Genomic DNA, 22,657 nt, shown 5'->3' with positions numbered 1-22,657 from the left:
AGAGAGAGCATGAGCAGAGAAGAGCAAAGAGAGAGGGAGACACAGAATCCGAAGCAGGCTCCAGGCTCTGAGCTGTCAGCACAGAGCCCATCGTGGGCCTCGAACCCACAAACCGTGACATCACGACCTGAGCTGAAGTCGGACACTTGACCGACTGGGCCACCCAGACACCCTAAAGCTTCCTTATTTTCTAAGTCAGGAGTATTCATCATGGTTCCTGTGTGTCATCTTAGATACTACAAAGATATGCATGTGACATAGGGGGAAATGTCATAGGCAATACAGGGTCACCTGAGGATTTTGAGCTAAGAAGTGACAAAATCACACCTATATGAAGAGGGAAGACTCAGGACTACAAAGGGAGACCAGAGAAGTAGCTAGAACTTTGCAGTGCAAGGGTCCCAGCGTGGACTAGTCAGTGTAACAGGATGGACAAGAGAGACCAGACTTGAGAGAAATTTGGGATCAGGCCACAGCCAGATTTGGTGCCTGGGGGGATGAGACCCACAGGTCGAGGGAAGTGAAAGGCCAGCGATGCTTTGCAGATGGATGGCTTGAGAGACTGCATGAGTGGTCATGTGACCCAGGCCAGGTTTACAAAGACTACGCGGTAGAGTGTGTGTGCCGGATGAGGAGAAAGGGAGGGAGCAAGTAAGGGAGGAGAGGGGTAAGACCCCAGCTTTGGAACATCTACCTGTGACAAGTATGCCCCTATCCTAGGCTCACATTAAATGCTTGTGGCAGAAATGGCAACGTGTGGATGGCAGGCAATTGGAGGCCACCTTGCTGGAGCTCAGGGACATCCCCACTGCCAGTTAGATTGGAAGAGATCACGGTGGTCTATAAATCAGCATCAAAAACATTTGCACTTACCTACCAACCATTTTAGAAAATTGGTGACATAATCAGGTAGACAGGTTTAAGGTGTATTAGACATGTTTACTTTCATAAGATGTTCAAAATGAATCCATCCAACCAAGAAGTCATTAAGAACCTAGTTCTATAAAGCAGTTTGCTGAGAACTTTGAGCCAGAGAGAGATAAATTAGACACAGACCCTGTTCTCATAGAGCTTGTAAAGATCTAATAAGATAAGAGAGAAAATTTTCAGGGATTTAAAGCTTAACATACGAAGGCTTTATTCATGATTTCCAGAAAACCTATTTAGCCTCAAAATCTTTCTAGTAACTATAGTTAGTCTGAACTTTATTTCCATGTGTTTTAAGAAATTGATTATGGTGTTGGGGTAGAACAATAGTATAAATGAAATTTGGAGTAGACTTACAGAACTGTAAGTTAAAATCTTTTCAATCATAAGTATTCCTTTTTCTTATGTTGTGCTTAAAATGCTCATTTTCCCAGCTTAGGAGAAACAATATAAAGTTTTGTTTTATGTATAGAATAAAATTTCCCTTCTTCCTCAGATGAGTATATACAGTAATAAATTAGAGCCGTCTCATGAGAGTCTCTTAAACAATCAGTTTTATGTAACTGGGATTTTTTTTTTCCTGGTCATCAAGACACAGACTAGAAAGCATGGAGTTCACCCTCTCAGCCTAAAAAAGAGTCATACGTTTAAATAAGAGGAAGGACAACAAGCCTAATGTTGATGCCTCTTCTTCAGTTTCTAGACCCTTCTGTGGAAAGAAGTGTTTTTATAAGACTCAGACAGAATTCATTTCCATAGAGCATTCTTAATGGCTCCTGTCAGTACAAAACAGCTGGGAAACATATGGTATCCATTTCCCTGTATCACTTGGAAAAAATTTCACATGTAAATAAAGCCAACATAAAAGAGTAGCCCTTTGAACCTACGACCTTATACAATACATAAATGTATTGGCACAATGCACTCGTTGTATTGGTCCACTAAGTTATGTGACTTTAAAGGTTTTTATCACATCCTGAGATGCACATTTTCAAGAAGTTTCAAAGGAATCAAGGTAATTGGCAAAATATTAGCAAATACCATGCCTAACAATTAGTATGTATTCCTGAAATGTTAAGGGATACACACACACGTGCGCATATGCACACACGCCACCGTATTTTAAGCTTTTTAGAAAAAATAGTGGATAAAATTAAAGGCATATTTACACATTGTAAATTCTGTGTCTGCTATCTCTCTGCTATTTTAAAGAAGTAACCATGTGTTCTTGAAAGGAAGAGAGAAAAGCTTGGTGGAAGTTTCTGGCAGACAATTTTTCATAGCTTCACATTTTTAGGGAAAAATGGATCTATAAAGGATAGGAAACCTTTTAAATATATAATGGACCAACTGGAATTAGGCTTTGCCTTTGCATATTTACTTCTCATAAATAACTTTAGAAGATCCAACTCTTATTGGTGACTATCACTCCTCTGAGTTTATTAACGGGGGCTTTCGTCCCCTGTGATATTAAGCTGTAAATCCCTGAGAAGGATGCGCTTTGGGCACTTCGAAGGAGATTTAATGCGTTGCGCAAAGTGAGATTCAAATTCAAGTACTCGCGTTTGTTAATTGTATTCTCTGTGCCAAGTACTGGGTACAGCTTAGAAGCAGAGACAGCGAAAAAGAAGAGGTGCCGCAGCTTAACGGCATCTAGATACCTCCCTTCCCTCCTGGACCATTCCTCGTTAATACCTGTCCCTTACTGGACAGAATCCAGGCTTGTCGCCACAGCTCATAATGTTCTCTTCTTAGACGTTAAAGGTCTCAGAGCCATAATTCCGCTTAGTGCAGACCTTCTGAAAACCTATGCGAAATTTTGGTCTCTTTTGGAGGAAAGAGCCATCCACCAACAATTACATCGCATTCAGGCTCAGAACACTTTCTCTCACCTCCGTAACTTACTTCCAGAACTTCTCTGAATCCTTTTAGATATATCCCAGTAAGAACAAGAATGACCAGCGATCTAAATTTGGGGAGCTTTTAATGACTTGTATGCCACTTTCACCCAAGATTTAGTGGGAGCTGGGGACTGTCATAGAAGTTACAGACCTGAGTACACCCCATCTCTTTAATTCTTTGGTTGTGCCCAGTAGCAAAGAACAGACACAAGCACATGCTTTGGGATTAAATACTTCCCACCAATTGTTCCAGAAGAGGAGAGAGAGAGCTCCTAGTTGGAAGGCATGTCCTGAAACCTCCCCCCTTCCAAGGGGGATGGTGTAAATGTAATGGAAGAGGAGGAGGAGGGGTCCATAAATCAGTGACCTACAAGTTTCCAAGAGGTGGGTCATCGGTCTAGTCAGGGGAGTGTCCCAGAGAGGAGGCAGGATCATCACAATGGAGGAGACTGGTGTCCTGTCACCCTGCACCACGAGAAGGCACGGGGTTGCCTTTCATCAGGCTGACTGGGAGAGATGGTGTTCTTACCCTCAACGTCCAGACACATTGCTCTTTCACTGGACGCTCCATCTCAACCAGACCCTCACTCAAAGACAAACTATGCACTTTTTATCTGAGCTTCGCAGAGAAATGAGAAGGAAAAAACAAAAAAACAAAAAAACCACTAACCTGCACATCTCACTCTCCCTTTGTAACTTCCTCTCCTCCTGGTTCTTCCCAGCTTTGCCAACAATGGAAGGCAGCTTTGAATCTTCCCGCGTGTTCAGTTATAAAGTACAAATAAATTATGTTGCTGTGTGCATATGCCAGAAAGCATGGTGAAATTCCCCGAGCGACGGTTCGTTGGGATACTCATCTGTGGGAGAAAAATCTCCCAGTAGGTCACAGTTTGAGTTTGCCCAATATTAAATAACTTACCCCTTCTTTATATGAGACTTCTTAAGCTTTAAGGATGTGCATGTGTGTGTGTACGCACTATACGCATGTGTGTACGTTCATCCCTTGTCTCCCTAAACTAGTTTGGAAGTTTATTTAACATAGAGGATCCTATCTCCAATTCTGCTTCTCCAGGTGGTGACAAGTCTCATAATACTTCCAAAGAGGTATAGCCATCCAGGGAATGAACCTAAAAATTTGTCGGGGTTTGTTGTTGTTTTGGCTGTCTCCTTTTACCATGCTTCCTACTTGAGTTCATTTTGAGCCAATATGCCATCACTTTTATCACTCACTGTGTTCTAGTGGTAAGTACGAACCGTTTGTTTTGGGATATCTCGTGTTTGATTTGCCTTCTCCCTATAGGTGTCCCCTTAGACAGGGGCTTTCTTTGAACATAACCTGAGTGGTCCATGTCTGGCCGCATGGCCAAGATACCTTCAGTGTTTCAATGTCATGCTCTCCTCTTTTATATATTTCAAAACAGTTTCTAGTTCGAGCTGGAATTGCAGTGTGTCGGCTCTCATCACAAACACGCAGAAGCCCACAGGCATCGCTGATGTGTACAGTAAGTTCCGTCCCGTGAAGCGAGTTTCCCCACTGAAACACCAGCCAGAGACTCTGGACAACAATGAAAGTGATGACCAAAAGAACCAGAAGGTGGAGTACCAGAAAGGGAGTGATTCAGAGCCAGGCCCCCCACCTGAGGAGCTCAGCCCTGGAGATGGAGACAGTGGCCCCCAAAGTAAGAGCACCGAGCCCAGCACCTTGCTGGGTGAACTGGAGCATTATGACCTTGACATGGATGAGATTCTGGATGTGCCTTACATTAAATCCAGTCAACAGCTTGCCCCTTTTACCAAGGTGACTTCAGATAAGAGAATTTTGGGTTTGTGCACAACCATCAATGGCCTTTCTGGCAAAGCCTGTTCTCCCGGAAGTGCCGAGAGCTCACCGTCCACCCTGACACCATTCTGTGTTCTTTCTCCCGTGAAAAGCCCTCACTTGAGAAAAGCGTCATCCATCATCCGCGACCAGCAAAAGCTCTCTGCTGAAGAATCTGAGAGCTCACCGCCTTTGGTTAAGTGTGGCTCCGCATACGAGCCTGAAAACCAGAGCAAGGACTTCCTAAACAAGACCTTTAGTGATCCTCAGAGTCGCAAGCGCGAGAAGGCAATGCCAGACTGCCAGCTCAGGGACTTCCATCCACAGTCCTCCACAACAGAACCCAAACTGGAAGAGCAGATCGGGGGTGTGAGCTGGACCAGCTCCCAAGGCCCAGAAGAAAGGAGCGAGTATCTGAAAAAAGGGAAAAGCATCTTGAACATCGTTAAAGAAGGACAGATATCTCTCCTGGTGAGTATGATCTAATTCGGTAATCTGGAGACTCCAGTTTTACCAACTCCTTCATGAGTAACAGAATGATGAGTGTTTGTTCCCATCCTGCCTTAATCTTTACTCGTAGCTTTAATTTGATGATGTGCCTTTTGAAGTTCAAAATCCAACTTTGGATTAGTACCAGGGAAAATAAACAGCTATAGAGGGAGAGTTATTCCCCTTTAACTTTGCAGGACTTTGACTGAAATGGGACACATAACCTAAAACAACACAAGTCTAGGGGCGCCTGGGTGGCTCAGTCGGTTAAGCGTCCGACTTTGCCTCAGGTCATGATCTCACGGTTAGTAAGTTCGAGCCCCACGTTGGGCTCTGTGCTGACAGCTCAGAGCCTGGAGCCTGCTTCCGATTCTGCTTCTCTTTCTCTCTCTGCTCCTCCTCCACTTGTGCTCTGTTTCTCTCTATCAAAAATAAATAAATATAAAAAAATAATTAAAAAAAAAAAAACAAAAGCACAAGCCCAGCACTTGCTTTAACACGACTCTTTATGTCTTTCTTTTCCCTTTTCAAATGGTCCCTAATGTTCCCACTCACTTACTCGTGGGGACGTGTGTTCCTTGCTGATGGTGGACCTGCCAGATCCATGAACAGAGGGTCTTCTGTTTTATCCTGATCATTATTCAGAAAAGTTGGACCAGGACGTTTAAGAACGTTTGCAGATAGAGCTTACCCTAGAGCTTGGTTGCCCTCTGACCTACATGGGGCTTTTACTCAGTCCAGCTCTGCATGTCTAGGGAGTGCAAAGAAGATTTTCCAAAGGCTCTAGTCACAGAGTTAACATGATGTGTAAGAAAAGCCTGTTCTGCCTCGGCTCAGAGAGAGCCCAGCCGAAATCACACCCCATCTGCCTGCATTGTTCTTTTCTGGCTTCCAGACTTGGATCAAACAGTAGCAAGCCTGGGCTGATACCATGATGTTAATTAAAGTCTCACTCAAGAAAATCATCATATCTTGGCAGTGTGATTCCACCTAGGGTAAAGCCATACAGAGATAAGTACAATGTGCTTGGTCCATTATCCCAAATCTCACTGTTATAGGATAATAGGATTGAATGGTTTTACCAAGTAAAGTAATAAAAAAATGTTTTCCTGCTGAAAATAGGTTTTCCATTTCTCCTGGCTCTTTCTCTCTTTTTCTTTCTGGTTCATTTCTTCCTTTTGTCCATCCCATGTTTTCATGTTTCCCGAGTGATAATACCTCTCAGTTCACCCAACAGTCTCTGTCAACAATGGAACTGACACAGGGAACTAAGCTTCACTACAGGTGAGAAAATCAAAGTCCAGGTTGTGTCCAGGAGTCTGTCTGGGGTGAAAGTGTCTAGAAGAACCCCGTGGTGGTGCTAGTCATGGCAACCATCATGGAGTTTGCAGTGAAAGCCAATTCTCTGTAGTTCAAGGCAGACGAGATGATTGAGAGAAGTAGTTCCTTCATTCAACAAACCTACAACAGAGAATAAAACACAGTCTGGCTGTCAGCACTTAGCAGTCGAGTGGAGTAGACAGAGAGGGAATTTGCCAATTACCATAAATATCATTGCAGTTGTTTAGAAAGCCAGCTCGGAGTCTCCACAGTCTTGTTGACCTATCCCAGTCTCCATGTCTCCCATGAAGATAAGTCTCTTGAGAATTCATGTTCTCAAGTGTAGCAGAGCAAACTCTGTAATGGGCAGTCATCAGAATTGATGGTAAGGAATTTTGACTTACTACATCCCCAGGATTGGCACCAGAGCTTCCGGAAGATCATCTCTTCTTACCAGTGCCCACAGCAGAACCCCCACAGCATCTCGTTCTGATTATTGACTTAAGTGTTCTAATCTTAACTCTTTGTACAGCCCCACCTAGCTGCTGACAACCTAGACAAAATTCACGACGAGAGTGGCAACAATCTCTTACACGTGGCCGCATCGCAGGGACACGCAGAATGTCTGCAGCACCTCACGTCTCTGATGGGAGAGGACTGCCTCAGTGAGCGGAATGCGGAGAGATTGACTCCAGCAGGCTTGGCCATCAAGGTGATCGGTTGGGGCTGCGCCCTCCACCGCTAAAAGTCGCGTTGTTGGGGTTGTTGGGGTTTTTGGTTGTTTTTTTTTTTTTTTTAGGTCTTATTTTCATTTATTTTTGAGAAAGATACAAAGAGCAAGTGGGGGATGGGGGCAGATAGGGATGGAGACAGAATCCCAAGCAGGCTGCACGCTGTCAGCGCAAAGCCGGACATGGGGTTCGAACCCACACACCGCGAGATCATGACCCGTGACCCGAGCCAAAATCAAGAGTCAGACACTTAACTGACTGAACCACCCCGCTGCCCCTGATTGTTGTTTTAAGATTCCTAGTGAGCTAAGTCAGACACATGAGTGTAGGGTGGGGAGGGGGAAGCACAGTATACCTAGTAAACAGCAAATGAGCATATGACATTTAAGATAGTAATCATTTCAGTTACTAACTGCTTTGATATTTGGAGACTACATTCCAATTTATTGTGCAATGAGGGTAAGCTTCGAGTCAGCTAATAAAGAGGAAGTAAAATGATCTATTGCAGTTCTCAGAACTTTTGTTACTGCTGGTGACTGCAATTCAGATTCTTAACCACACCTGGATTTATCTGAGACGGTTTCATTTTTTTCCTAATGTGAATATAATGAGCGAAACAAATGAGGAAAAGGTGTATTTTAAGGAATGATAGCTCTCAGGAGTATTTCAGATAATATAGCAGGCTTCTAATGGATCACATCTGAAGTTTAAATGTCTTCAGGACCCAAAGTTGTTTAGAGGGTCAGTGCCGAGTTTGAGTCTAGCTCTTGGTGGACCGCAGTACGCTATCTGTCAAAATCTATACAAATTAATGCTGACGGGGAAAGAGTTAAAACCTAGAAATTGTGAGTCAGGGAAACATGGTCTTTTATAGCACTGCAAGTGAGTGCCTCTGTAAAATATAACACATCGCTAGAAGGTTAGCTATTAAACTAAAATTACTTTTAAGATCTTTGGCAAATAAATGTAGAATTCAGTCATATTTATGAAGAGGCCAGAAGTGAAGTTCAGGGAAATATAATACAGCCTGTGCTTCTACATATGTGTTTTGCTAGTTATGTCTTCTAAAAGCTGAATGATCATAATTTTTAGAAATGGAATTACTTTTGAAATTTACTAGGGGAACTTGCTAGTTAAAGAAATCTGTTTGTGAATTCACCGAAGAACATGTTACATTTGAAAAACAAGTGGTTGCTGGCCTGCCTCTCACATATCTTTTAAGCAAATCTGAATTTTTGCATCGTTAATTTATTTACCATGTGATAAAGTTTTACGTATTACAAGTTGCTTTCTGTTTTATTTAATTTTACTCAATGATAATGTACTATTGCAAAGATGCTATAGAAAATAATATTTTTTTTTATAAAATAAGAAATCTATGACCTTGGTAGATATCGCTTTCCTTTAGCGAATGTTGCCGTGTCACATTAAGAGCGGGGGCGCCTGGGTGGCTCAGTCGGTTGAGCGTCCGACTTCGGCTCAGGTCACGATTTCGCTGTCCGTGAGTTCGAACCCCGCGTCGGGCTCTGTGCTGACAGCTCAGAGCCTGGAGCCTGCTTCGGATTCTGTGTCTCCCTCTCTCTCTGACCCTCCCCCATTCATGCTCTGTCTCTCTCTGTCTCAAAAATAAATAAACATTAAAAAAAATTTAAAAAAAATATTTAAAAAGAGCGGAACTGAAGGCAGCCATCATGAAGAAAGAGAAATTAGATGCGAAGTCAGGGTGCATCATAGTTGAGTTTGACAATGTGTACCAAGTCCAGTAGGTACTATGTTAGATGAAGGCAATTCAGATTTGAATGAGACGTAGTCCCTTTTCTTAAGGAGCTGATAGCCAGATAGATACGGCAGGTAAGTTACCAGCAATTCAAGTGTGAGGTGGCGAATTCAGGATCTAGTCCTAGATCCGAGTCCTGCGGGAAGGCAGGGGTTGGGTCTGATCATCAATGGACATGGGTCAGTGATGAATAAATTATTGTTGCATGGCCAATAAATATTGACATTTGCCTTGCTGTTTTAGTGTTTATAAAATACAGGTCTTATTAGTTTTTCTAACTAATGTTAGATTATGGAGTATATCTTAGCTACATAGTTGGAAGAGAAAGGTTTTTTTTTCTTTGTTTATATCCCTTCATGCTTGTTTTCACAGATTAAGAGTCTTCAGAGTAGGACAGTACATAAGAAACTTGGTGGCATTTCAGCCACCTGGGTATAAACTCTTTCTATGGTTTCCATATTGTTAATCCATTCTTAATAAACTGCTTCAGTCAGCACACTGCTATCATATAATCGGCATGGAAACTTAAGCTGCAGGGCATTTTGGGACATCTGGCTGGCTCAGTTGGAAGAGTGTGCAACTCTTGATCTTGGAGTTGTGAGTTCAAGCCCCATGTTGGGTGTAGAGATTACTGAATAAGAAGAATAAGAGTAAGGGTAAGAGTAAGAATAAGAATAAAACTGTAGTGCATTTTGGTTTTTTGTTTTAATGAAGAGCACATATCAAACCCATAAAACTTAAAAGCTCTTATTTGGGGTCTCAGACTTTTCATATTTTTACTTCCAGGCAATGATATGAGAAAGGGAAATCTTCTATTTCTTCCTTTAATCTACAATTTACAAAAGCAGTAAATACAGATATTTTGTGAGTGCCACACCCTTTGGAAATTGGTCCTGACACAAATCCTGCCTCAGTCCATTCAATGTAATTTGACAGACCTTGGTGAAGTTGAGGGAGTTCTAAGAAGTCATCATTCTTTTGTTTTAGGACCTTGTTTTGAACACCAGTGACCAGCCGATGGTGTTTCAGCTTATTAAACATAGTTCTGAGAGCCCTGCTGTTATTAAAAAGAACAAACTCGGTACAAATGGCCAAAGTTGCTGAGATAATATGACTGGGCTGACAGGAAGCAAAGTCAGAGATAGGATATCACATAAAAAGATTACCTGAGGAAAGCAGCTTTGAAGGCTTAAGAACTCCTCTCCCCTACACTTAAACTCCTTAGATGGAACATAATAAATTCTTACCAGTTACATGCAGAATTTATTGAGGGTTTTCTGGGGAACCCAGCACTAAATACTGTGGCAGTTCAGCGCATTACTGAGTCCCCTTTGGGAACAGTTTGGCAAAAATAACTGGAAAGAAAGATTTCTATAAGGTGAGAGCAGTGTGTTTCTCAAATAGGGCCAACACGATACATTATTTTAGGAGCTAAACAGACATGGAATGAAATAACCTTAATTTCTTTTTCATTTCTCATTCAGTCCTTTCTGATCAAGCTCAAAGACAACATGTTGGTCTGGTGAAAAAATGACTTCAGAGACATAACCTACTGACACTCCTTTTTAACATCCAGTGAGTGACCCCAGTCTCAGAGACTTCAGGCAAACAGTCTCCTGCCAGAATGTAATAACATTTTGTTTGTTTGTTTTGTTGGTATTTCTATTTACGGCAAGTGATGCTGCGTTCAAAATCATAGTAGCAATATGTTTCCTTCCACCTTTGTGGCTGCATTTTGTCACTTAATACATTTATTTCAACATCACCTTGTGGAATAACTAGACCTAACAGACATCTAACAGAACATTCTAGCCAACAACAGAAGAATACACATTCCCCCCCAAGTACACATGGGACATTCTCCAGAATAGACCATATGCTGGGCCAGAGAACAGGTCTCTGTAAATTAGGAAGGATTGAAGTCATACAAAGTAAGCCCTTTTAACCATAGTGAAATGAGGTTTAGGAGTCAGTAACAGAAGGAAATTTGGGGTATTCACAAGTGTCTGGAATGAATAGAATAATTATTATCATGTATCCAGAATAATCACTCCAGAATAATCACTTATCAAAGAAGAAATTACAAGAGATCCTGGAAAATATTTGGTGGTGAATGCAAATGCAATATATTATCATTTAAGGATGTAGTGAAAGCAGTGCTGAGAATGAAATGTATAATTGTAAATGCCAGAATTAAAAGAAAGAAAAGGAGGGGCGCCTGGGTGGCTCAGTCGGTTAAGTGGCCGACTTCGGCTCAGGTCATGATCTCGCTGTCCGTGAGTTCGAGCCCCGCGTCAGGCTCTGGGCTGACTGCTCAGAGCCTGGAGCCTGTTTCAGATTCTGTGTCTCCCTCTCTCTGTGACCCTCCCCTGTTCATGCTTTGTCTCTCTCTGTCTCAAAAATAAATAAACATTAAAAAAAAATTAAGAAAAAGAAAAAGAAAATGATCTAAAGTAATAGCTTAGGGGCGCCTGGGTGGCTCGTTGGTTAAGCACCCCACTCTTGATTTAGGCTCAGGTCATGATCTTGGAGTCACGAGGTCAAGCTCCTTTTAGGCTCTGTGCTGGCCGTGGAGCCTGCTTCAGATCCTTGGTCTTCCTCTGTCGCCCCTCTCCCCTCTCAAAAAAATTGTTTATAAATAAATAAATAAATAAATAAATAAATAAAGCTAACAGCTTAATCTTCTATCTTAGGAAACTTAAAAAAAAGAAAAGAAAACTACATTTAAAGCAAGCAGAAGAAATTTGAAAATTCAAGCAGAAATAAATGCAACAGACAACAGGGGGAAAAAAAAAAAACCAACAGAGAAAGTCAACAAAACCAATTCTAGTTCCATGAAAGGGTTTTTTCAAAAATGAGTAAGCTTTTAGTTAGAATAAGACAAAAAGAGACAAGACTCAAATCGTTAAAGTCAGAAATGTTGCCGTATACTCCCGTGTTCTGCGTCCGTGCTGCTTGCTCTGAACGGTCTTGCCTAGCAGATGCTCGCCACTATTCTCCTTCCTTTGTTCATTCAGAAGGAACGGAACGCATGGTGTCAGTGCCTTGTTGGGTGTTGATTCATCCTGGTAGGGCACAGTTGGCTTACTCAAAGCGTGCGGTTTGAAAAACATCTGTAATGAAGGATCCATACACGAAAGGATGATGGGTGGGGTATAGGGAGCCCAAGAAGAAAAGTGCAGTGTCCTGGACTAAGAGCAGAGCACTGTTACCGTCTGAGAGCCGGGGGTGCCAGCAAGACGCGGCTGAAGGAAGGAACTGGCTGATTTTTGACCTTTGACTGGTAGAGGGACTCAGCAGCCAGTGGCAACCCCATAGGGGTTGGGGAAGCCAGGAACAGATGGGACCTCGAACTCACTCTCTTTTCGTGGTGTCCCACTACCACTCTCCATCAGCCAAATCTGGGGGCAAGGGAGGCGGCCCATACAGACCAACCTCCTTGGGCAGCAAGGAGGGCAGCAGAGGGAGGAGACAGATCAGTGGGGGCACCTGGAAGCTACTCGGCCCACACCTGGCCCTGCTAGGTTCCCCCAGGAGAAGAATGGTCTCTGGCTGCGAATAGTTGTGAGTTGACTACTTGAAATTCCAATATGCAAATAGGTGTAGATGAATAATGAGATTACCTCCTGCATCTTATGTTTAGAATACGCTTCCCACACTCCATGACGCGGTGGCTCTTTTCTCCTGGTCTGAGGCCCCACCCTGGGCAAACTGGGAAGGCGGCTGAATGTCTCGCTGGTGTTATAGAGGATCTAAAAGAGCGTGCTGCTAGTAAGAGGTAATAAGTGTTGTGTGCCAAGGACTCTCACATGCTTTGTCTCATCTGCTGCTCCCAGTAACTGTATGAGGTCATTACTACTATCCCTGCCATTTCACAGAGCAGAAAACGGACTATCAGAGAGGGGAAGCAACTTGTTGGAGGTCTTGTAACTAAGTAGTGGATTCAGGATTTAAATCCATTCCAAAGTCTGGATCCTCCTGACTAGCTTATACATGTCACGGCTGCCTTCCTGGTTTGCACAGGGTGGGATCTCAGCACTGGAGAAAAAAGCCAGTGCGCTCTGGGGACGGAGTCCCCAAAGCCTTCAGTGCAGGTAGCATTGGAGCCAGTATAATAGGATTATTTTCTTTCTTTCTTTTGGAATCCTGCCATTTCAAATTCTCAAGGGTTAAAGCCTATTCTCAGAGTTAATGAATAAACGGATATTGGTATATTCATACAATGGAATACTTGGCAGCAGTAAAAAAGAACAAACTTTCATACAAGCAGCAGCACGGTGGGCTCTCAGAGGCATGAATGCTCATAATAAAATAAAAATCCTATCAGTGGTTGCCTGGGGCAAAGGTGAGGACCTGAGACCCTGGAGTCCTAGAGACTGGGGGAAAGGGGGCGCTGGAGATGTCCTGTATCTTGATTAGAGCAGTAGTTATAAGAGAGTATGTATTTGTTGAAATTCTTCAAATCACATGCTTAAAACAGGGTAGGGTATGTTTTATAGTATTATAGTACTGAATACCTCAATAAAGTGATTTAAACCAACTGATTAAGTTTATGAAACTGCATTTACGTAAAAATTCCCCAACTGATTTTGAGTCAGAACCACAGATCAGAAGTATAATACATGATATGCTTATACTGCAAATAAATTAAGACAAATACAAGAACCAAAATTCATGTGATTTTTTTCCCTCGGCAAAATTACTGTCTGTGAGGTTTTGTTTTGTTTTGTTTTTGAGAGAGAGAGAGAGAGAGTGAACATAATCAGGGGAGAGGCAGAGAAAGAGGTTGACAGAGAGAGAAGCCCAAGCAGGCTCTGTGCTGTGAACACAGAACCCGATGTGGGGCTCGAACCTGATGTGTGAGGTCATGTCCTGAGTCAAAATCAAGAGTTGGACACTTAACCAAGTGAGCTATGCAGGCGCCCCGTGAGGCTTTTTTTTTTTTTTTTTTTAGTTTATTTTATTTATTTTCGAGAGAGAGAGAGGCAGAGAGAGAGAGAGAACCTGTTTAAGCAAACAGGGAAGGGGCAAAGAGACAGAGACACAGAGTGAGGGAGAGAGAGAATCCCAAGCAGTCTCTGCCACCACCAGAGCCTGACACAGGGCCGGATCCCACAAACTGTAACATCATGATCTGAGCCAAAATCAGGAGTCAGACATCCAACTGACTGAGCCACCCAGGTGCCCCTATGAGGTATTTTTCAAACCTGAATTACTTTGAATTTCTTTCTTCTTTTTGCCAATCTAGAACGGTCAGTTGGAGTGTGTACGTTGGATGGTGAGTGAAACCGAGGCCATTGCCGAACTGAGTTGTTCTAAGGATTTTCCAAGCCTCATTCATTATGCAGGTTGCTTTGGTCAGGTATGAGGAATTTTTAATAATCAGATTTATAAGCAGTCACTTCGTTGTAATATTTTTAAATGAAAAACATGTTTTAAACAACCTAAATATTCCATAATAAGATATTGGATAAATAATGAAGCTACATACATATGATGGAATTTTATGGGAAAAAACATACATTATAAAATATTGAAACGTATGCTATAAAACCATTCCTGTAATTTGGTACCAACTTTGAATTCTAGAGAAAGAGGAAGAGACGTAAATAATAAGATTAGAAAACAAGCTGTGTCACACGTTCACAGCTGTTACCACTCAAGGCGGAATTACAAGTGGCTTTTATCTTCTTTTTTGTATTTTTCAGTATTTTCCAAATTTCCTACAACAAATACATTTAACTGTCGTCAAAAGGGAAAATGATACATTTTCTCATACCCAACACTGAAAGGAAAATCTTCAGTAAGATATTAATCAAGGAAATCTCTAAGATGAGCAAACACACTAACTAGATCATTCGCAGTTACAACCAGTTTCTACCTTAGGAAATCCCAGTGTGAGTAGTTGATGTACACAGATCACAATCCAGGGTGTGGAGTACAAAAATCATCAGTAACTCCCTTTGAGAGGAGTAAGTATAAATTATATTTTCTAAAAAATTGGAACCACAGAGTGCCAACCTCAGCCTTAAAAAAAGAAAGTCGGCACTGTATTAAAATAGATTTAATCATATTTGTCTGTGGCAAAGAAAATTGCTTCTCATGCCTATAACCATATCCCCTTTGGCTTCATAAACTGTCCTGGTGGCAGTAAATTGTGGTATTGTCAACAAGAGATTAAGCTTTTCCGAGCATGACAATCTCAAGTTCAAAAAATACCCTTGGAGAATATGACTGCAGTCTTTCTTTAGTGCGAGTCCATGTTAGGTAATAGTTTATGTTGTACCATGGTAACTTCAGTGAATATAAATTATACACATATATGTATGTATGAGTGTGTGTATGTATATATCACATATATATAAATACGATATATATAACATGTATGTGACACACATATACAACATATATGTATATGTTAATATGTAACGTTCACTCTATGTGCCAGGCACCAAGCCTTTGGAGTTTGTGTACATTATCTCGCTTATTCTTTAAAATAACCCTGTTGGATCCTGTTGTCTGTACCCATTCTGGAGGTGAGAGTCAAGGAAGAAAGTTAAGTGGCTTACACTTGTCTTGTTCCAGTGCCTAGTAAGCAAAGAGTGCACCTCAGCTCAGGCCCTCTGATTTCAGGACCAGATTCTGTTTTGCATCTGCCTGTGTAGGCAATTCCTATAGCCTGTTCCCAGCTGCATTGACCTGAGGAAGACTTTCTTACAATTCCATCTAACAACACATGGTGATACACAGGTCATCGAAGTCAGTACCTGGTACTAAATTTACGACATGAAGAAAAGAGCAGAAAGAACACTGACAATTTGTAAAAGCTACCGTCTTTGAAAGAATTACTCCATTTTCTCAGTGTCCTGTCCTGGCGAGCCCCAGTCACAGTATTCCACAACCATAACAGTTCCTAAGCAATTGCTGAGGATGCCCTTTTTTGGCTTGTACTGGCAAAGGGGAGAATCGAATTTTCGAATGACCACAAGAATGTAATCACCGATGATCTTCCTAAATCATTTTCAGTATAAAACTGAATGTAATTTATTCCCAAACCGTCTGAATAATCGTTTCGTGTTCCTAATTTCATCGGTTTATCTAAAGCCTAGCAAGGAATTTTCCATCCCCATAGAAAGGCTACCTGTGCTTTTGGTAGAGCTTGCCAAAGAAAAGGAGGAAGGGATTGCATTGCTGTTCTGAGACTCTAAGTAAATAATTGGGCCCCTGGCCTTCTTTGTGTCGGGAAATGCTGCTTATGTGTGCCAGCTTCTCTGTTCGCCTCTCACAGTGGGTTTCTTGCAATTGTGAAGCCGTCAGGACCAAAGAAGCGCACATGTCCTTTCTGGGACTGGTTGGGTGATGCTGTGGCTTACTGGACTGGACTAGAGGAAAATACGGAAATAGGGGACCTCGCAGAAGAGCCACGTCAGACGTTTGCCTCACGCTAATATCAATCTTCAGGCTGTTATTTCAAGCTGAGAGGCCTTTTTAATGACCCAGAGCACGGCTCTGAGCAGGGCAGCCCAGCAGCGCCTTTCGGAGAGCACTCCTCCCCAAGTGGAAGGCATCGAGGCCCTTTAGAACCACAAGTCCTCCTCTGCCCAGCCATCCCGCATCCGCCGCAGGCACTTATGTAACAGGTAACCTGTGGAGATGCTGAACTTGGAACCGTTACAAGGCTAATATTTTCACAAGGAAGACTGTTATTGAACATTTTTCTAATGGATTCAGCACATGCAGGTTTTTCTGCATCAGGCAGGCACTTGAGTGTGCTCTGCTTTTGTTTCTTCAGTAAATACTGCTGGAAAGGATAGAACAGAGGAAAATTCCTCCCTTGGTTTATTTTAGTTGCCCTCTGCCCCTCATATAGATTCTCAAAGAAGGGGCTCTACGTGACTCCCAATTTGTGTCCTTTTTCTCGCAAAAATTACCTTAAAGACTCCGGTACCGCAGGGCAGCCGGCAGATTTTAGCGGTCTCCTGGAGTGATAGATCTTGGGGTGATAAGAATTGATTTTCCTCCTCTTGACACATGAAGTCTCAGAGGGTGCAATTATTCCATTGCCTGATCGTACGGAGCAGCACTAGCCACAGGGAGCACGGAGGTGAAAACTGCGGGGAAACTCCCGGAAAAAGCAGGGATGTCCTCCAGTCGGCCTGCTTTGCTGTCCCTGGAGAGAGTTCTTGCCGGCCAAACAGTAGAGACAGAATTGTCTCAAGTCAAAGCTAACCTGTGTCACGGGCGCTGTTTTATTTCACCACGAAGGCTCTGAGGGTCTGGCCCACGCTCTCAGCAAAGCTGTAGTGCCCTCAGCAGTTTGGGGGCTTCAGCCCATTCTGCACCGGTCATTGGTTCAGTGGGTTCTGTGTTCCTTATGACCGTTGTGTTTCTGAGTCTCCCCTGTCACTTTTGGTAAGGACATCCTGCTATGAAAACAACCTCCCTCATAGCACTCAGCATGTACAAGAGCACCTTTGTCTACACTGGGTGCATTCTGCATTTTATTTTTTGTGTTTATTTATTTATTTTGAGAGAGAGAGAGAGAGAAAGCAGGGGAGGGGCAGAGAGAGGGAAACAGAGAATCCGAAGCAGGCTCCACACTGTCAGCTCGCAGCCTGACACAGGGCTTGAACCCACGAACCATGAGATCATGACCTGAGCCGAAACCAAGAACAGGATGCTTAACCAACTGAGCTACCCAGGCACCCCGCATTCGGCGTTTGAAATGTCGGCCCTGACACAGATCAAAACAAAACAAAACAAAACAAAAAACAAAGGGATAGAATGATCAGGGACAAGTTTTGAAAAAAAGGAACAGAGCAGCAATTCCTACAGCGATAGGCATGCAGGCAAGAGGCTACGTGCGATTGTTTTTCCACGATCGACTTTAAAAAAGCAAAATATTCTGTGGACTTGATTGTTTCACTGTCACCGGATAGAAATAAGAAAACAACACTCAAAGTACTGAGATTGCAGACAAAAGCAAAATAGAAAAATGTCTGATTAGCCGAAGCACCCATCCGCTCTCCAGGGACTGATCTTTGAAACAGCGTAAGCAACACAGAGCTCCATAAACCCACAGACTGATGGGCTGTTAATTGTGCTTTCTGTGACCCAAGCGTGCAAAATGAGTGTGTCCATTACGGATTCAGGGGCCATGGGTCAGTGAGTGGCTGAGCATACTCATACTGAGTAGACAGATAGCAGAGGCCTGGAGAACAGTGGCTCCGTGTCTGATCTTAAATCCTAGCCCTGCCATTTACTAGCTCAGGGGTCTTGGAAACGTTTATTATTATTTTTAAACAGAAAAGATCTCTCTGGACCTCAGTTTGTTCATCTCTAACATGGAGATAAAAGTGGTTTATTTGCCAGGGGGCAAAAAGCCACGTGAACACTGCCCGTTGCTGACACATAGTAGACATTAGATAAATGTTGCTTCTTACGATTATTGGGTATCTTCCAATTTCCTGTTTTATTGATCTCAATATTGTTCAATTGGCTTATTTCACCATAAGTAAAACATAAGGGAAACTTGACAACGAACGATTTAGGCCTTAACCTGTTTAACAAGTTCTCGGATACACTTTTTGTTCACATTTTACCGTCTCTGGATTCTGCATTTATCTTACAATATATGACACCCTGAAATTGTGGCTGGCCATTTTTTTACATTTTAACATCTCAAAAAACAGACTGAATTCTACCTTTGATAGTATATTAGATTCGATGATCTCTGATTGCAGAAGAAGTTGCCTCCTTTGGAACTTACAGTCATAATGAAAACTGTAGACACTACTGATTGAGGCCAACAAGAGACCTGTGGAACGCTTTGCAGTGACATTTTTTTAATTAGACTTTGTCCAGCAAATCTCATAAATTACATGTATTAATTGCCCCATGAAACGACTTGCATTGCCTTTAACAACACACAAAATGCCCCAATAAAACAGATTACCAAAAGAGCAGAAAACCCCCAGAAGAGGAAACCAGGACATGAAGGAAGTTTTCAGTCAATAGATAAAAATCGAACGTCTAGATGAGTGTGTGGGCGGCTGGGTAGAATGGTAAGTTGGAGAGGCAGTCTGTAAAATGGAAGTAATACAGAAGGGCCTCTCGATCCTTACGACTTCACTGGATGTTCTCTGAAAGCAGTGAATTACGGCAAAATGAAAATCAGAAATGACATTTTTTAAACATCTCCCTGACACACACAGCACACAACACACATGCAGGTGTGCACAGAAAGAGAGTGCTAAATGTCTAAGAAGAGAGGTAGCCATCACTGCGTATGTATATTTAATACACATGTATCTCATAAGGCCCTTCTCAGTTGGAGAAAATAGCTGTATTTTTTCTCCTTACTAGATATTGGTCGAGTAAGTCACTCTTTACGTTATAGTCCCATCGATTTCTGCTGGCATGTTCTCCCGAATCAGAGCAGAAAACGGCATTTCCTCTGAGACTGGATGCTGACCATCCTTTTACCCAAACCCAGGAATTCAAGACCTTTTGTTTTCATGAAGTTTATCAAAGAACAGGCTGATTCTGTAGCTTCTTATTAAAGTAAATTGCCCACTACCGAACACAAAACTGAAATTTGAGGTGCTGGGCAAAGACCTGCCTTGTTCTGAACAGTAGAATAATGGTTCTTCCTTTATATAAGTCTTGTGTCTTGAATTGGAATGTAATTATAAGGGAGAGTTATCCATGGCATCAGAAGAAAAGAAGGCAGGTTATCGAACAACGTGGATTGAACCTGACGTGAAAGACCATCAGGAGCCAAGGCAGCTCTTGCCTTATACAGACCGTGGCCTGTCTGCCCAGATTTTCAAGCCCCTGCAAAGTCAAGGTGTCCAGATTCTTCTCCCAATTTTTATAGGGGAAAATGTCTAGTCGTATGAAATGCTATATCCCATTTTCTACAACCCTATCGTTAATAGAAGAATAGACTTCTCCACTATGCTATTAATTGAGTCTGAAAAATATGAAAATGTGCCTGACGAGAAGGTACGTATAGGATATTTCTGACTATCTTGCGTTCCCCTGAACTTTACTTGCTAAAGAAGGGAGCTGCTAGAGTATCAGAGAATATATACTTGTCTTCTTTGGCTTTCTGATTGGTAAAACAAGGGTGTTCGAATGGGATGACTCCTAAAATCTCCCACTCTGCCATTTTAACATCCCATGATTGAATATCATAGAGCAAACCAGGTCACCGCATACCTGAGAATGACCCACCGAGATGACAGGACCGTCTTTTTCACCAGTCGAATCACGACAGCCTGCCCTCTTGATGTTTCCATGTCTTATCCATTGACTTCAAACCAGTTGGTTTATGTTTGTTAACCTGAGATATGTCCACTCACCCAGGTCTTCCAAGATCACACGGCAGAATCATCTGGCTCCAAATAAAAGTAATACCCCTTCCTCATAAGGAAAAATAAAATTGTTCTACCTTGTGCCTTTGAAGCATCACCTGCTCTGATCCAAATATCAGCCCCAAACCCCCATCCATGTTTGCCTCGGAAAAAGAGGACAAGCACTTTAGTCTACCCTTATCCAGATTGTAGCTCCCAGCCTGGCCTCCAGGGCCTTCCTTCTCCACCTCATTCTCCAGGGATGTTCAGGGTTTGATGTTCTACAAGGTCTGTCTGCTTTTGCCGCTGACACCCTGCTTTCCCTGGGTGCCCTCTTGGTAGTTTATAGGCATTCATTACATTTTTCTCTTCTTGCTCTTTAGGGGTCTTACTCTCTGCTTGCTCACATGGGAAGAGTGTGGTGGGAATATTCATTCTGTCCCTGATGTCACCAATGCCTTCATAAACAGTGCCCTGCGTCCCCCGTGAAGGGCAAAGCCCTGAAGGGGTTGGCTGTTTTTATCCAACATTCCTTTAGCAGATTAGTTGGCATGTTCAGAAGGTGAAGGCAAATTTAATCCAGAAAAGTATAAAAGTTCATGACCAGTCCGAGCAAGTAACTGGAAAAAAAAAAAAAAAATCCTTTAGAAGGCTAAGGAGAGGTTCAAGGCTATTTCAAACACATGATCATCCTTTTAAATGTCAAATTCCACTCACTAAACTTCACGCTGTTGTTTTTACCACTCTCTTATTTTTTTTTTAACATTGTATTTAATTCTTCTATTTTAAAACAGTGAAATCCCATCCCCCTGCTTTCTCCTGAGGCCAAAGATAACATGAAAATACCACAAAAGACCCAGTGGGCAAAATGCAAACGGATTTTGGCAACACACTGAGCACTCTGTGTCTTTGCTCTTGAAAGGTTGTGCTCAGACATTGGGTGAATAACGCAGAATAAGGGAAACCTTTACCTTTAAAACCCCACCAACATTTGGTCAGAAAAATCCAAAAGGTCCTGGTTTTATTTTGGTGAGGTTCTTCTGCTTAAGCAACTTAAGCTGTTGCCTCTCTCTGACAGCCTGTTGATTGCAAGAGGTCTGGGATTAGGAAGGCATGGTTGAAGCATTATCAACTTCAAAGGATAAGTTGCTTATCTCAGTGTCTGAGGTTTTATAATATTCTTGAACCCTAAAGATGGTGTAACAAAATAACACGAACATTGCCTTGGCATCAAAAGACTTCGATTTTGGCCCTCACTTTGGATCTGTCTAGGTGTGTGACTTTGAGGAGGTACTCAAATTTCTACAAATCAGTTTTCCATCTCTAGTGGATGTCAGTGCAACAAGAACGTTTCTGACATAACTTCCTGCTCTTAAGAGTCTCTGAGCGTGCCTCTTACATTGACTCAAGTCAGAGAGAAGCATGGATTTTCAGTTCAGAATGAATGGGTATTTTCTGCTGATAGAGTCAACCTGGTGGTATGTAAGCTTCCCAAGTTAGAAGTTTTGCTTGCCTCTGTGTTTTACTTTAGACTTAGGACATGATATTCCATTAATTGCAACTGTCTGTGTGTTTATAGGAGAAAATTCTTCTTTGGCTTCTTCAGTTTATGCAAGAACAGGGCATCTCGCTGGATGAAGTGGACCCAGATGGCAACAGTGCCGTCCACGTAGCCTCACAGCATGGCTACCTCGGGTGCATACAGGTACGCAGGCTCTGCTGCTTTGAAGAGAGAAATGAGTTTATCAAGCAATGAAACAAAAAAAATTGACATTTTGTTTACTGGAAGAAATATGTGAGTGAAGTCAGCTTTTTCCATTATAGTCGATAATAAGGAATTAAGTAGATATAGTTGTATTTCCAGAAATCCACACAAATGTTGGCTTAAAGAGTCCTAGAAGTTTCTCCTTGAGTGTTGAAGGCTGTCGAAAGGGACTAGAGACAGAGGGCTGTGGTTTGCCCCCTTGCTCTGGGGCAGGGCTGAGCTTCTCAAATGCCGTCAGAAAGGCCCAGAATTGATTACACAGGGCCATTGCTCCCCTCAGCCCTCAGGCAGGCCAGGCAGGGTCTTGGTTGGCCAGCCACTCTACCCAACAGCCTCAGGAGGCCTCATCAATGTAGCCCTACATGCCTCACAAGTATTACCATGGTCTATGTGTGCAAAGGTGTACGAAGGCTGGGGAGCAGAGCCACGGGAGAGGTGAGGACGCTCTTCTCCCTGCCCCCCAGCCACCTGAGAGAGGATCCAGGAGGGCTGCTTAGAGCACCTAGAGTTCCCACAAGAAGAGGAGTCGGAATCTTCCCCTCAGCCGAACGCTCTGTTGCAGGAACCTGAG

General features: G+C 42.6%; 1 protein-coding gene across 6 annotated transcripts in view; it reads left to right on the top strand.

Annotated features, from left to right (window-relative positions):
• Positions 1-22,657, top strand: part of SNCAIP (synuclein alpha interacting protein) — a 159,239-nt gene that overhangs the window by 112,571 nt on the left and 24,011 nt on the right. For 5 of the 6 annotated variants that reach the window (XM_058737948.1, XM_058737958.1, XM_058737938.1 and 2 more), the window contains exons 4-7: positions 4,250-5,118; positions 6,989-7,168; positions 14,213-14,326; positions 21,901-22,026. In XM_058737948.1, the coding sequence (XP_058593931.1) occupies positions 4,250-5,118; positions 6,989-7,168; positions 14,213-14,326; positions 21,901-22,026 (1,289 nt within the window). Of the gene's footprint in view, positions 1-4,249; positions 5,119-6,988; positions 7,169-10,517; positions 10,540-14,212; positions 14,327-21,900; positions 22,027-22,657 lie in introns of those variants that run through there. The other variant, XM_058737988.1, reaches the window with a different exon arrangement.

The sequence above is a fragment of the Neofelis nebulosa genome, chromosome 1, assembly GCF_028018385.1.
Source record: "Neofelis nebulosa isolate mNeoNeb1 chromosome 1, mNeoNeb1.pri, whole genome shotgun sequence".
Classification (NCBI taxonomy): Eukaryota; Metazoa; Chordata; class Mammalia; order Carnivora; family Felidae; genus Neofelis; species Neofelis nebulosa.
Note: the sequence above shows the minus strand (reverse complement) of the source record. Positions and strands in the feature narration are given on the sequence as shown.